Source organism: Marmota monax, unplaced genomic scaffold (assembly GCF_021218885.2).
Source record: "Marmota monax isolate L192 unplaced genomic scaffold, Marmota_monax_Labrador192_F-V1.1 WCK01_AAM20220418_F8-fsc00011, whole genome shotgun sequence".
NCBI lineage: Eukaryota > Metazoa > Chordata > Mammalia > Rodentia > Sciuridae > Marmota > Marmota monax.
In genome coordinates, this window is record NW_026693082.1 from 21,530,438 (window position 1) to 21,546,514 (window position 16,077).

The following is a 16,077-nucleotide window of genomic DNA, read 5'->3' on the forward strand; positions in this document are numbered from 1 at the left end:
GGACCTAATAATTTTAATCTTAAACACACCTAAATGCATTTTTTTAAAGTATCAATTCTGGAGATTCACTAATCAAGGGATCATTATAAATTCTTAAATAAAATGTTGATCTTGACTAGTGTTCACTGAACATAAAGCTATTAGAACACAGATGAACAAGATACAGTCCCTGATCTCCAGAATCTCACAATCTAGTACAGACACAGTCAAAAGTAATAAAAGTAACACAAAAAGCAAAATGTGATTCAGTGGTTTGTTAAAACCAGGGGCTTGATGGAGATGGTTATTGTACTGTGTGGCGAGAAACGGCTGTGGAGATCTGACATTTGAGCTACATTTTAAGGAATGAATAGGAGTTTGGCTCATAGAAAGCAAGCAGAATGCCACAAACCGCAGGGCAGGAAAGCACACGATGAACTTGGGGCAGAGTGAAAGTGACCAGTTTTGATAAAGTACACACTCGAGTTGGAACAGCAGCAGAAAAAGAAGTGCCCAGAACCCAAAGGAACTCGTTGTTCTCTGGCCTTAAAAAAAAAAAAAGAAAATACACACACACACACACACACATACACGATTATAAAAGATTTACAGGCCCAGGTTTTTAAAACCATACTTTTGGTACCTCAGGAGAGCACCAGCTGAGGAAAGCACAGAAAAGGTGGGGGAATTCCAAAGAAGACAAGATGTTCAAAGAGACAGAACTCAGAAACTAGAAAAACTCCTCCTATTCTCCTAACTAAAAGTGAAAACAGCAGAAGACTTAAGAACAAAATTATATAAAGCTATTGTGTCAGTCAGTACTTTAATTTTTCATAATTTTCTCAGAAGCTTTTACACACATTTGGAAATTCTTATTTCATTATGAAAGTAATCTCAGAGGCAATCTACAGTGAAAAGGCTGTGGGAGAGATGGTGCTATGGTCTCTGGAAAAAAGGGGCTGATCACCACCCCCAAAGACTCTCTACAGAGGTTTCCTTGCACCAAACGGCATTTCCTGTGAGAACTGTTTCAGTCTTTTTAAAATTTTTGGGTAAAACACCTTGCCTAGCTTTCTATGGCACAACTTACTGGTTTTGCAATTTTACTACAGCTATTTATAATATGTTTTATATTATAAATTGTTGCATTTTAACAAAGATATCCAGACTAGTGATGTGGCTCAGTGGTAAGAAACTTGCCTGGCATGCATGAGGCTGTGGGTTTGATCCCCAGACTGCAAAAACTTAATAAAGACATTCAGCTTCTTTCACACCATCCTTCACTTGTGGATGAGTAATTAAAAAGGAATAGTTCAAGAGGAAAAGATGTGGGAACAGAGGCAGCCTATGGCAGAGAAGGCTTAGTTGTCTTCTTTCCCTGGGTTAGCTTTTCAGAAGGACTTTGTTTCCTGATTTTCTTTTTCTAAATCTGTAATTAAAGAAAAAAAGACTCGAGAGACCCACATTTTAAAATTTGTACACTTGGGCACCTCAGGAGAGAGATCAGACACAGTATCCCTGTAGGAGAGGATGATGAGGCTATTTCCAAATACAACCTAGGAAAATTTCAGGATTACTGTCCTTTATACTTTCCAGAAAGGTTCTAAGCATCCAAAAATAGATTAATAAATTGAAATCCCATGTGTTTCTGATACACACACACACACACACACACACACACACCTGACATATATAGAGAGATTTATCAATCATCAAGATGTCTTTAAGGAGGGCTAGGGATATTGTTCAGTAGTCTTGTCTCTTAACGCATACTGCCCCGGGTTTGATTCCCAGGAACCAGTCTCCCCGATATCCCTTAAGGAATATTTTTCCAAGATCATACTGGTAGGAAACTGGTATTTGAAATCTGACAATCTGTTGTCAGAGCCCAACCTCTTAGCTTCTTGGTCCCACTATTCAGAATTGCTTTTTAATAAAATTTTGTTCCATTTTAGAGATAAAATAGTTCTTCTTCAAGGGAAGTGTTAAGGGGTGTGACTTGTCTCTGAATAATGCTTCCTGTCCCTAAGATGCTTTTTGGTAGAACAGGATTGTCATGGGACTTGTGACTGCCTCCCTAAACCTCCACTCCACTTCTTCCCTGAGCACCAGACACCTGCTTTGGATGAGATTGACCCCACCACCTATATACTTCACAGGTGTGCCCTAACCAGTTCATGGAATTGCATCTTCATTGACGCATTTATTGGTTGAGGGATAGACTCAGAATCTGTGTCGGCCCACTGAAGGTAGCGAAGAGTTCTGTTTAATGGTTGGCAAAAAGAGTCATTTAACTTCCAGCACCCCATATAAATAAAGAGGCAGCAATAATAAGAGGGCAGCCATCTTGTTACTAGGAGAAAAGCCAGCCTGGGAATAGCTGAGCTAGAGAAAGACCCATGAAAATGAGAAAAGAGCTAGAGTTCTGATAACACTGTAAACTCCTAGATAAAGGCAAGGCTGAAGCCCACAGTTAACACTGGATTCACTATGTGAGTTGATGATTTATTTTAAGACAGTGTGCATTGGGTTTTCTACTTACAAAGGAAAGCACACTAACTTACTTAAGTACTTTAACTATTAACCTTGACATTCATCAAAATCTATTTCAAATAAGATCACCATAAAGTAAAAATTCCATACTATATTTCTCTGGTCATAGATTATGTGAGAATCAGACAATAGTTTCTGTTCACCCAGAGTATTGTGTTTTCATTGAGAATTTCTAATATAAATTTCCTAACTGCCAGTACTTTCATTATTTGACTCTTCCCTTCCAGTTCTTTCTGTAAAGGGTAGCATTTGAGCATGCCTGGGCTACTTATAATAGAAGTGAGTGTAGGTCCCAGTTTATCTTGGACTGTTGCAGTTTACCCTGTTGCTGTAGTGTGGTGTTCTCTCGGGTTAGTGTCCACTTTCACTTTCAAAGAATCCTGTTTTGAATGATAAATTAGATGATCCCCTTATTTATTTTTTTAGTTGTAGATTAACAAATACCTTTCTTTTGTTTATTTATTTTTATGTGGTGCTGAAGATTGAACCAGTGCCTCACACACACAAGGCAAGCACTCAACCCCAGCCCATGATCCCCTTATTTTTAATTCATCTCTACTTCTTTTCTAAATATAAAGGGACAGATATAAGACAATTATTTGACTATAAGAAAAGTCAGTTGCAGCAAGGTATTTTAAGACATCTTTATTCATATATCTGCCATTAGGAATCTAGGCAGGTACAGCATGATAACTTTTCCCCAGGAAAGAATGTGAATCATAACTTGCTTCCCATGTCTGGTATCTTGACATAGGAAAGAGCTCAGATTTTTCAATTTTCTGCTCTCTACAGGTTCTCCTAAGAAAAAAGTTTTCTTAGGTTTGTTTTTGCTTTTGAAGAAAACCCAAAAATATTGAGAGAATTAAAAATAGCTGGGTGTGGCGGTGCACACCTGTAATCCCAGCAGCTCAAGAGGTTGAGGCAGAAGGATTCACGAGTTCAAAGCCAGCCTCAGCAAAATCGAGGTGCTATAAGCAACTCAGTGAGATCCTGTCTCTAAATAAAATAGGGCTGGGGATGTGGCTCAGTGGTTGAGTGCCCCTGAGTTCAATCCCCAGTACATATGTACGTATGTACATACATACATACATACATACATAAAATAAAAAATTTTTAAAAACTTTTCAGGCAACTATTTTTTAGATGAATTGATGATATAAACATGCAGAGAGATACAAAAGCTATATATTTTCCTATTGCTATGATTTTCCTACAAAAAAGCAAATTAGGATGATGTTCCTTCATATTTTAGAAAGAAGTAAAACAGGAATTATAGATATGGTGATCATATAATTTACTACTCAAAGATTAAGGAGACATTCAAGAGGCAAAATAAAAATTAAACTTAATAAAATAACCCAAATTAGATCAATTTTAATTAGTATATCAGATATGACTTGATATTAACTACATTACCAATTCAAAATAAATCTCCTAATAAAATATTCAGATCAACCTGAAATAATTTCAAATAGGAAGTAATGGAACCAACTGAACATTTTTCTTCTCCATAAGAAAAGTTGGACTGGACTATTAGAACTTTGAGACTAGCAAAGTTTTGTTTTTCTTTTCTCCTTTTTCTTTTCATATTTTTCTAGTGGCTAACTAGATTCTTGCAGGATTCTTTATTATGTGATGGGATTTGATGAAAGAAAGATACAGTGTAATATTTCTTTTCTTGGTCTGAATTTCATTTAATAAAAGAGTTTCCATATTTCTTGAGCTTTCTATAATACTAGTTATATGTTTAATTTCTACCTATATCTAAATGAATGATAGAATCTTACTAAATCACATTTGACTAATATATAATTCTCATAACTGGATAATTCATCAGCCAAAATTTAATAGTGGAGAGCTATAATAAGATTTGATTACTAAAATTAAATTCCCAATGAAATAAAACTGATCATTCTTAAAGAGTATTATTTATAAATACAGTATTTATAAATACTGCACTTTGTAACAGTCATTTTTGTTACTAAGAGTTTAGCTCAGAGGTCATTTGCTAAAATATAACACAGGAAAAACTCACTGATTAAATCTAAGAAATCTACTGAACTATGTCAAGGAGACGTTTTCTGAAAAAAGTGATTTCTCTTCTAATCCTCTGCAATTGGAAGTCTAGTCATTTCTTACTCTGTGTATGATGTACGTGTATATGCATTTTTATTTATTCATTTTACTTTGTATGTGTTTTTTGCTGGGGATTAGGGATTTGCCCAAAGGCCTCACAAATGCTAGGCAAGTGCTCTACCACTGAGACATACTCCCAGACCACTTTTTATGAAATGTTCCTACATTTATTTTTTAATCCCCTTCTCCTCTTCAAGGAGCAAGGGGTGTGTGTATTGTATACATACACATATTTATATGTATAAAACTGAAAAAAATCATAGCTTTCAAGAGTAGTTCTTTGGAAAAAACTCAGAAGCTGAATACCAATGATTTCCATCTTTTCATATATAGTTTTGCCATTTCTTTCTACTTTAAATAATTTCAATCCAAAAATATTTTTGGATATTTATTATTTGTAATGCACTATCATAGAGAATACAAAAAGAAAGGAAGGAAAGAGGGAGAGAGAACAGAAAGAAGGAAAAAATATCACAGTCTCTGCTCTTATGATACTTATAATCTTACAGAAGATACAACTTAAACTCCCTAAACAAGAGAAAACATAAGACATTATTTATATACACCATCAAAGAAGAGTAAGTACGTAAGAGTATTGAAAAAAGGACTGGGCATGGTGACACACGTATGTAATTCCAGAGGCTTGGGAGGCTGAGGCAGGAGAATCACAAGTTCAAGGCCAGCCTCAGCAACTTAGTGAGACCCTGCCTTAAAATTAAAAAATAAAAGGGCTGGGGATGTTGCTCAGTGGTTAAGCACCCCTAGTTCAATCCCCGGTACCAAAAACAAGAATGTAGAAAAGAGGAATGGTGGGTCCTAATGGATAGGGCAATGCAAACTAGGAGATGGTTTTGCTGAGTGACACCTAGGTGTTTTTTGTTGTTGTTGTTTGGTGGTGTTGGGAGTTGACCCAGGACCTGGTGCATGCTGGGCAAGTACTCTGCTACAGGAGATTAGAGGATTTACCCAAAGATCTCACACATCCCAACATGGATTGGTTTTAAAGACGAAAAAAGATCTTAGCAGAGGTAGATCAGAAGTTCTGGGTGGAGAATGAAGCACGAAAAAACAAAGGTATGAGATGGAAAAGTGCCTTGCATATCTAGGATAACGACTCCAAGTGTGATACAACTCTTTTATGTCTACATAAAGGGAAATAGCTGAAAAATGAAGCCAGAAAATGAGGCAAGTGCCAGATTATTAAAAACACTTGAATATCATTAAGGAGAAGGCAGTCATAAGAGTCCTTGAAAAACTTTGAGCATAGGTGTGAAATATTTAGGGATATGATATCTCAAGTACTAACTTGCCAATTCTGTTCTCTCAAACACTTCTACTTTAATGTTACCTACATCTAGAAATCTGCCTTTACATCTTACATTCAATGGCAGCGGGAAATTTCTACTCCTCTACCCACTCTAGCATCAGATAAGTAGATTCCTTTAAAAACCCTGTGTATGTGTGTTTGTCTGGTTCAACAACCGTAAACCCTCTAGAGAAAAAATAGTATCTTGCGATTTTTTTAAAAGAAATTTAAAAAATTTGAGCTTTACCTTAGCCATCACAGTATATATTAAAAAATGTTGAGCAGTTATAAATAAAATACATGAGATACAACTTATAACATTATTTTGCTCTTTTGAGAGTTTAATCATTAGTGTTTTATTGTAACTCTAAGTACTTTCTGCTTCAGGTCTTTTAGGTATATTGCCAACTAGGATTTAAATTAAAATAAACATGGAGGGACTGGGGTTGTGGCTCAGTGTTAGAGCGCTTGCCTAGCATGTGTGAGGCAATAGGTTCGATCCCTGGCATCATATACAAATAAACAAATAAAATAAAGGTATTATGTTCATCTATATCTACAAAAATATTTTTTTAAAAAATGAAACCACAAAAACTTCCATATCTCTCCTCTCTCATTGGTATAAACCTTCTTATGCAATGTATAGGATGGTAGGGTGCCCATCTGGGATAGTCATAGCCTGATATGTACCTAGGCCATAAGAGCCGCCTTCAGCTAGAGAAATCCTCCAGCCTACAACTATAAAAATTTGAGTTAAATACTACTAACTCCACCTCTAAATATCCACAAAACCTAGTTTCTCATCTTCCTTCTGACTGGAACCATGTTGTTTTGTCCTTCAAAAATTTCGTACCTGGGTTATTTCATCAGCATCTAGCTTATCTCCCTGCTTCTAGTCTTTATACTATGGTCAGAATTATCTGTGGAAAACACAAATCCTTTCACATCCCATTCAGCTTAAAAGTTTTCTGTACCTCCATAATAGCTACAGTACACAAATTCTGAATTTCTTACATAAAACTCCTTAACATTTTAAAACTTATCTTTTGCTATTCATTCATTCATCCAGTATTTACTATTTATTATGTGCCATAAGTATTCCAGATATGTGTGTGAGTGAACTAAATAACATGTACCAAAAACTAAAGCCAAAAAACAATCACCAAAAAATCCTGCTCTCTTTAACTGTAGCAGGGAGGGGCTGGCAATAAATACATGTAAACTACACAGTTTTACAGGAGATGATATGAAGAAAATACAGGTACAGAAGGAGGTAGGGTAGCCAAAGTAGGTCTTAGTAAAAAGGTGTATTTAAGAAGAAACTTGGAAAGTGAGGATCCATGCAGTCATTTGGAGAAAGGCTTCTCCGGGCAGAAAAGAACAGCCATTGCAAAGGACCCAATTAAAACCATGTCTAGAGTGCTCAAGGACGTTAGGAGATTAGAACACAGCGAAGGAGAAGGAGGGAAAAAGGGGAGGACAGAGAGAAAAAGTATAGGCAGTGGTAGGGTGACCATCCAGGCCCCTGCTGACCATTATTACAAAGCCTTGGATTTTACACAGGAAGCACTGCAAATGATATGAGCAGAGGAATGGCATGATCTGACTGATTTTAAACAACTGATCCTCCTCTGTGTACTGCGCAGAGAATAGGCTATTGAGGGACAAAGATAGGAGGAGAAACTCTGGTGCAGGTGACTGTAGTAATCCATGATAAATAATGGAAGCACCTGTGGGTTATAAGAAACTTCCAGACTCCAGAGTGTAATATTTTGAAAGTATAGTCAATGAGATTTTTCTGACACACTGAAAATGGGATAAGAGAGAAGTCAAGATGTGACCAAAGTTTTCTGACTGTGGAAATGAGAGGATAAACTTGGAATTATCTGAGATGAGAGACTGTTTGTGATCAGGTTTTGGTGGGGCAGATCTGGAGTTCAGTTACTTACATAGTTGAAATGCTTATTGGACATTCACCCAGGTTTTCATATACACGTCTAGCATTCAAGAGAGAAACCTGGGCTGAAGCTTCTATTGTCTTTTACAAATGCTGCATTCCAGATTTACACAATGACACACAGATCCCTGAACTATTATTCTTCATGTCATGTCTTTGTGTCTGCATGTTGTTTTATTTTTATTTTCTCAATACCTTTATTTCACTTATTCATTTTTATGTGGTACTGAGGATCAAACCCAGTGCCTCACATGTGCAAGGCAAGTACTCTACTACTGTGCCACAACCGCAGCCCCTGCATGTTGTTTTACATTAAATATTCTTTACTCCTGTTTTTTCACGTGGTTAAAAAAAAAAAAAATCTCAGCCTTCAAGACTGATGTCATCATCTATCATCTACTTCATGAAACTCAGATGGTCATCACCTCCTGAATCACCCTGCTTCCTTTCCTAAGTCACTTTAAGGAAGGACTAAAATATATAATGGTTGGACTTCTAGCACACTTAAAAGGCTGAATTATTTTCATTTCCATTTTAGTAAGAAAAAAGCAGCCATTTTACAAACACAGCAGGTTATTTGCCTGCTTTTATCATCAGAAATCTTTAGAAACCCTTTAAAAGAAATGAAGATCACAGAAAAACATATTGGCGAGCAGCTCAGTAACCACATTTTGTGGGTTTTTTCCTATTTCAGTAGTTGTTTGAAGATGATAAGTCTTCAAAAAGTATCATATGATAAACTTTACTAAAACAAAGAATGAAACATATTTTGTTTTCCAAAGCTATTCTCTGTTATAAAATGTTTCATTTTGATTGTCATCCTTTTTCATTTGCTCTGGGAAAGCATATAAATTAGAAGAATAAATAGATAAGAAACCAGTCTCTCTCTGTGCCATTCCCAGGAGACACAGGTTCAATCTAATTGAGAAAAGGGGGGAAATTTAAAAGATGATGTAAAATTTTAGACATGATCAGGTTCATCAACCCATCCTCTTTCAAAAATGAAAATGCTGACATCCAAGAGGCTGCTGCTGCCACTGAGCAGGATGCTCAACCACTAAACAGATGGTGCAGCTCAGTCCACTGAAGTGGAGGCTCTGCCAGGGCAGAGACTATTGGCTGTTCGGTGCACTACTGTTTCTCCAGCTCCTAACTAAGAAAGCACCTGGTAGACAGTAAATGCTGAATGAACAAACAAGTGAACTTATAATTCTAAATCTCATGGGACTGACATACCACAAATAAAATTACAAAGCAGGTATATATAATACATTTCAGGGTTTAGAAAATTGTTAACTATTTCAAAGTCATAATACCCGAAATATTAAGAATCTGCAATCATCTTCTTTAAACATAAATTACAAATGCTACATACACACAAAAGTTGCGGGGCAGGATTCTGAAACAAAATCTCTTAAGAGTACACAAGTTTGTTTAAAAAAAAAAAGTTCTCTATAGATGAAGAAAAAAATTATACTTCAGCAACTATACTTGCTTTATACAGTATGGTATCTAGATATATATATTTCTCTGTGTGTATATATGTGTATGTGTATATATCTATACATACATACTAGGAAAATTATAGCCTTAGAAAATAAAATAGTGCAAAAGACTTATTACATGTCTTTAGAGAATCAGAATTTAAAAGGACAACGAGAAAAAGTACTCTAAAAACTCTGATTCCATAATATATTAACACAGTAGCTTAAAGTACCTCAAACAAACAACCCAGGTTCTGGAAGTTCCCTAGTACCAAAAACACTCTTATTTGGTTTTAAAACCAAACAGTCTTTGAAGCAAACATCTGCAACAATAATTGTGGTTTTCATGTAGTCAGAAGGCAATCTAAACATTTTAAATTGAATCATTTCAAGTTACAAAACACTACCTCTTTAATCTCATGTAGTTTTCACTGGCAGCAGGTCGGCATTCGGCTCTTTGTACCACTATTCCTTCCAGTGAGAGTTTATCTTGAATGAAAGGGGGAAAAAATGTATTCAGAGATAACATTCATCATTTTCAATGATGTAATATAAAATCAAATATAATTCACAGTAAAAATCAGGGAAACTATAAAGTTTACAGCCGTATCACTAGTCAGAATAGAGAAAAACCTTATTCCAGCTAGTAGGAAACTTGACTCATGTCACATTTGTTTCTTGAGCTGCTGTAGCCCCTTGCCAATAACAGCTTTTATAAACTTAGTTCTTTCTAAATAAAGTGACTTAAAAGGGCATAAAATCAAATAAAAACTTTTTGAAGGGCAGGGAGGCTATTATCTTTGGCAAAGAAGTAACTTATGTGAAAACTGCTAGTCTAAACCACTATATCAAAGGTGTGTGTGTGTGTGCGCGCGCTGCGCGCGTGAAAATAAAATGAAATTCTAGAATGAGCTGTGTCTAGAAAAGCCAGTCTGCAAGATACTGTAAAAGTGGGCGGGTCACTGTCTAGGTTATATTGTGTACCAATTTAGCCTGCCTGTTGTTCTGACTTCTTTTTCCCAGCAGAATTATAAATTTGAGTGTGGTCAAAAGTTAATCCGTTAGGAATACTTGCCCAAAGAGAAAGACAATTTCCTATACCACTAGTAATGCTTACAGTGATCCTGACATAGGGGCAGAGCTGGGATTGTAGCTCAGTGGCAGAGTGCTTGCCTCATATGTATGAGGCACTGGGTTCAATTCTCAGCATCATATAAAAAAATAAAATAAAAATAAAATAAATAAAGGTATTGTAACTATCTACAACTAAAAAAAATATTTTAAAAAAATCACATGGGGTAACAGGAAAAAGAAACAAGAGCTAGCACCTACAGTGAACCTATTGGACTCAGCATTTTGATACAGTCACAAGATAGACCTTACCTATTATATAATATGTATATGAATGTCTCACTGACACCAGCTTTACTATAACCTGGAAATGTATGACCATGGTTACAAACAGTTTTGGTTCAATCATATTTCTAAGAGAATTCACCTGGGTTTTAAGAAGAGATTCAGGAAATCCCCTGGCTAATCAGGAATGCATTTATGATTCATCACTTTAGCATGAATGACTTCTTTCATTCCACTAACATTAGCTAAATGTTTACCACACAAAGGGAACCATCTAGGCATTGTAAAACCAATGATTAAGATACAGAACTGTCTTCAAGACACATACAATTCACTGAAGTAGACGGCACTGAACAAAATGCAGAATGCATACAGATTTATACCTGCGTGATTTTTATTAGAAGATCTTTCCTCTAGGGACTGTTCTTGATTTTTGTCTCCAAAATACAAGGGATTCTGTACTACAGCTCCTAAAAACTAATTGCTAGTAATTGTGTGTATTCAATACTTCTAGGGTCTCTCAAGGCAACATATGCAATAAATCTCAAGTGCAGGTCATGAGATGGCTGGAGAAAGCAATGACGAGCAGCAGCATGCCTACCTTATACCAAAACATGCCCGGAAGGAAATAATTAAAAAGCCATCAAATTTTTGTATTAAATTTAAAAAACTAAAAATAATTTCCTCTCATGAGTGAATTTAATAAGATTAAAATTTGAATTTTCTTTTAAAGCAAAAACAAATCTTATATTCAAGTTTGTCTCTTCATTAAAGCTGAAAATTCTATTAAGAAAAAGTCTCAGGCATAAAAATATCATCAAGATTGGGAAAAATTTTAATGTAAAAGTGTATAAAATTTATGAGAAAAAAATCTAGTATTGGGACATAAATTAATATTTTAAAATACCATTGCTGAAAGTAATTTAATCACAAATCCAAGTATTTACTAATGTTGAATACTGAAAGAGCTATCTCTTAATACCACTTGTAAATGTTCCCCACTTATTCAGCAGTATCTACTCCAGGTGGACAGGCTGAATTTAATTTTTAGTTCAAGTTTTCTATAGCCAACCTTCTCTGTATGACACCTGAAAGGTAGAAAGCAGGTTCAAAGCACCTGCCCATTTCAACTTGATTACTACTCTCCTCACTATTCTTTAGTCAGACCTTTACAGGTCACTCCTGTAAAGCAATAAAATTCATCGCCTCAAACCATAATTTTCTGTCCATCATGTCTTCTTTTCAAATCTTAGCTAGCTTCCAACTGCTACTCAAGTAAAGAGGAAAGCCTTAATCATCAGCCATGAATTTTCTGACCAACTGGCTGTTCTTAAATAACCCCACATTTGTTTGCTTCCCTTGCCCCTTCTCTCCTTAAATAAACTTAAAAGGCCCATTTACTTATGATATAGCCCCTAAGTGTGATTTGCCTGCTCTTTTTAAAAGCCAACACATACTTTCTAAAACCTACAGGAACAGATTCTCATATTTTTTTCACTAAACCATGCTATGCTTCTGATTCAAAACATTGCTTAAGTTTCAAGGGAAACTTTTATTTTAAAAGCTTCCACTTGCATACCACTGTTGTTAATTATATATCCCATTCATTAATACAGGAACCTTACTTAAAACTACTTTGTTGGACCAATTTGAAAGACCAAAAATATTTGAAAAATAATCCAGTTTATTCTCACACATTTATGAACTACTTCCCAAGTGCCTATTATGTAAAAGATCATTCAAAGCACATCAGAAGAAACAAAGATAAGCAAAACATGGCATTTGCCCTCAAGGAGTGCATAGCTGAGTGTGGCCATTCTTAAACATGTATTCTCTGTAGCATATATCTTAATAAACATAGCTTTATTTACCATTTCATGGCATATACACATATCAAAACATCCTGTTGACTATAAATGCATACAAGTTTTATTTGTCAATTACAAAAAAACCCCACATACATAAATGAATAGATTTACATTTTTTAAAGTATAGAAATCCTAAAATAATTTTCACTTTTGTAAGTTTTAACTACCAATAGTTGGTAGTTTAAACTACCAATATCACATTGGCAAATAAGAAATTTTTGGAGAATGAGAGTGAAAAAAGCAAAAAGGTTTAGTGGTATTATTAAAATAGTTTTGATCTCATAGACCCCTTGAAAGGATCACAGGAACCCCTCTATCTAGCAGTTCCCAGCCACACTGTGAGTGCTATAGGTCTAAGTAGATCACGAGACAGGTATATTTAATACAACAGAAACACTTTTGATACATCTCCATTTAATCAACTTCCAGATTAGTAAAGAATCTCAATTCCCCACCATTAAATACAGTGGCAGATGCCCACAACTCACTATACACTAGTGGGTAGCAGGTTCATCTCTAGTACTCCCACACACTTCTGCTCAAACTCTGCTAGAACTTGTTGCTGCTAGTTTTATAATTACACAATCTGATTATGTATTACATAAACTCAAATAATGGGTCTAAAAAGGGGAAGATGTTTCTATGAAAACTAGACTGAATGCATTGGTAAGAGCTGATATAAAGGTAAGTTGTTAAAAAAATACTGTTAAATTAGGTAAGGGTGAGACAACTGCAGACTGGAAGACAAGCACATAAATCTAGCAGGATTTGTGCATCAAATACACACACACATGTATACACACACACATACATAAAATACATACTTGTTTCCCAGGGTCTAAATTCTTAATCCTTTTTTGAAAGAAACTCAAACGGAAAATCTAGCCAAATTATGGGTTTGATATCCAGAAGAAAGAAAGCAGGTGGTCAATAAGCATCCTATGTTCAAGACAAATGCCTTATCTTACCTGTGCATAGCAGCTAAATGTACATTTATAAGTTTTAAGATAAACTATCTGAAGCAGGTAGAAAAACATACTGATATCTTTTGTATATGTGTGGGGGGGTGGGGGTAAGCGGGGAATGAATCCAAGGCCTCACACATACAGAAAAAATGCTCTATCACTAAGCTAAATCCTCAGTCTTTTTGAAATTTTATTTTAGACAGAATGCTATGTTGCCAAGGCTGGACTCAGGCTTGTGATCCTCCTGCCTCAGCCTTCTGAGTAGCTGGGATTATAGGTGTGCACCACTGCATCTGGCTTGATAAAATTTTTAAATGATTTCTTACCTGTTAATTTAACTGACCAACTTCTAGTCCTTCCATATGACCTACAGGATTCTACTGTACAAAGGAGAATACAAGTTGAGATTCCAAGTGTTATAAAACCAAGACATGTAGAGGGCCCTGGGATTAAATACACGCATAAAGACATTCTGTCTAGTTGGGGATCAAGAAGAGCTTTGATGGAGAAAGCTAAGTTTGTGTTGGACCTTAAAAACCAGGCAGGATTTAGATAAAGTGGTAGTGGTGGGGCTGAGAAGGAAGAGCACAGAAGGGGGTGGGAACAGCCTGAGCAATGGCCATACTTGGAATTTTCAACTAAGAGACTCATACCACAAGCCACTGGAAGGACATGGTCTTGCTAGCAATCTGAAGAGAAGCCACACAAGCTCATCCTACCGAAGACCTTGGAAATACTGTTTTTATCTTTCTTTTCCTAGGCATGGCTGATCATTTAACTCTTCTTTGGATTAGGGAAAAATTCTAGGATCCTTTCAAAATTCTTCTCCCACCCTAACTGCTTTTTGGGCCAGATTGGTTTGCTAATTGGTTTCTGCTACTTACAGCCAAGAGAATGCTAATAAGTATAAATGGGCAATGGTGTTTTATTTATATATATATCCTGCCACCTAGTTTCAGAGAAAAGCGTGAGAGAAAAATTTAAAGGGTAAGTACACAAATACATCCTATAAAAAGAACTAGTAAGTTTCTAGTTAAGATTCTGTCACTAAATAGCAGTGTTACTTTGGAGAAGTTACTTCACATGTCTGAGTCTCACCATCTATATAATGAAGTTACTGAAATTTCTGACATCTCTTCTAGTGCCTGTGAATGATAAATAAAAACCCTGGCCCCCCCTTTAATTGGGAATGTTTTATTATTTTATCAATGTTTAGTTTGCTTGTTCTAATATTTTCTAAAAGACCTAGGTTTAAGTAAAATTTCCTTGGGTAAAAATTAGAGAAAACTGTTTCTTGAAAGGACAACAATAAAAAGTTAAGAAGCTTGGGGCTGAGGTTGTGCTCAGTGGTAGAGCGCTCACCTAACATGTGTGAGGCACTGGGTTCGATCCTCAGAACCACATAAAAAAAGAATGAAATAAAGGAATTGTGTCCATCAATAACCAAAAAAAAAAGTTAAGAAGCTGCCCAAGACTTGAAAATATTCTAACTTCCCCAAACTGGACCTTCCTACTCTACATATTAATTTGAGATACATTCTATGCTCAAGAACTGAAGAGAAATAACCAAGTGGCACTTTTAACATGATATTTTTAAAAGGACATCCTTAATTTGTTTGAGTTAAACTACTAAGCAAGCAGGAAGGGTGCTTATTAGCATTGGCATGTAAGTAATGAGATCAGACATGTTAGGAAGTCCTTAGGCATCAGGAAGTTATAGGCATTCATTTCCACAGACCACTCGGGATCCAGTGAACAGGGAGGCCTTTAAGAGCACTTCAAACTCTAGCTAAAACAGTTCTATGGGCTAGTAACCAAGACTTTGGACAGATCTTTCAGACTTTTATTAAAGTGACTCTTCTCTTATTTACATCATTCCTGAGTCTATACTCTTTGGAAAAGGACAGAAGAGTATTTCCACAGAACGAGTGCATTTAAAAGGTAAACCATTTTTAATATTCCTAGCAGTCTCCTTTCTTCTCATTTAAAACATTTTCCTAATAGTTTTCTGCCTGTGGTCTCAGGGTACTGCCACCTGGCATCTTAACAAACCAGTTTGGCAAACTTCTTATTCCTATATTTTAAACAGGTGAAAAGATTCAAATTTGTGAACTGATGTTCTGATTTCTATTTGCCTTCAGGAATTTTAGAAATAAAGTTTATGCTTAGATTTCAGTAAACTAACTTACAGGGTTAGTTAGCATGTGATTATTTACCTCAAAGACAACTAATATCAGATATATATATCCTAAAGTTATCTGTTTATACATGTTTTCTTATAATTATGTTCAAATTACAAATATGGCAAATGTGCTGAGAATTCTCAAGTTAAAATCAAAACTAAAAACCTTAATTGGAGGACTAGACTCAGTATCAGGAAAACAACTCAAAATCCTCACCCATAATACTGCCCCTCAACTTCTTCACATGAACAGGGAGAAAAAGAGATTGTATACAAAAAAGGGGATTCCTG

At 35.6% G+C, this 16,077-nt stretch overlaps 2 protein-coding genes across 3 annotated transcripts in view; one reads left to right on the forward strand and one right to left on the reverse strand.

Moving 5' to 3' along the window:
• Kctd4 (potassium channel tetramerization domain containing 4) overlaps positions 1-16,077 on the forward strand; it is a 131,674-nt gene that overhangs the window by 104,919 nt on the left and 10,678 nt on the right. Inside the window, exon 1 of one of the 2 annotated variants that reach the window (XM_046454101.2) lies at positions 15,288-15,545. The exons of the other annotated variant lie outside the window; for it this stretch is intronic. The gene's annotated coding sequence lies outside the window, so the exon portion shown is untranslated. Of the gene's footprint in view, positions 1-15,287; positions 15,546-16,077 lie in introns of those variants that run through there. 2 annotated transcript variants of the gene reach the window in all.
• Positions 1-16,077, reverse strand: part of Gtf2f2 (general transcription factor IIF subunit 2) — a 162,742-nt gene that overhangs the window by 59,355 nt on the left and 87,310 nt on the right. Inside the window, exon 5 of the mRNA XM_046454102.2 lies at positions 9,823-9,904. Within this exon, the coding sequence (XP_046310058.1) occupies positions 9,823-9,904 (82 nt within the window). The remainder of the gene's footprint in view (positions 1-9,822; positions 9,905-16,077) is intronic.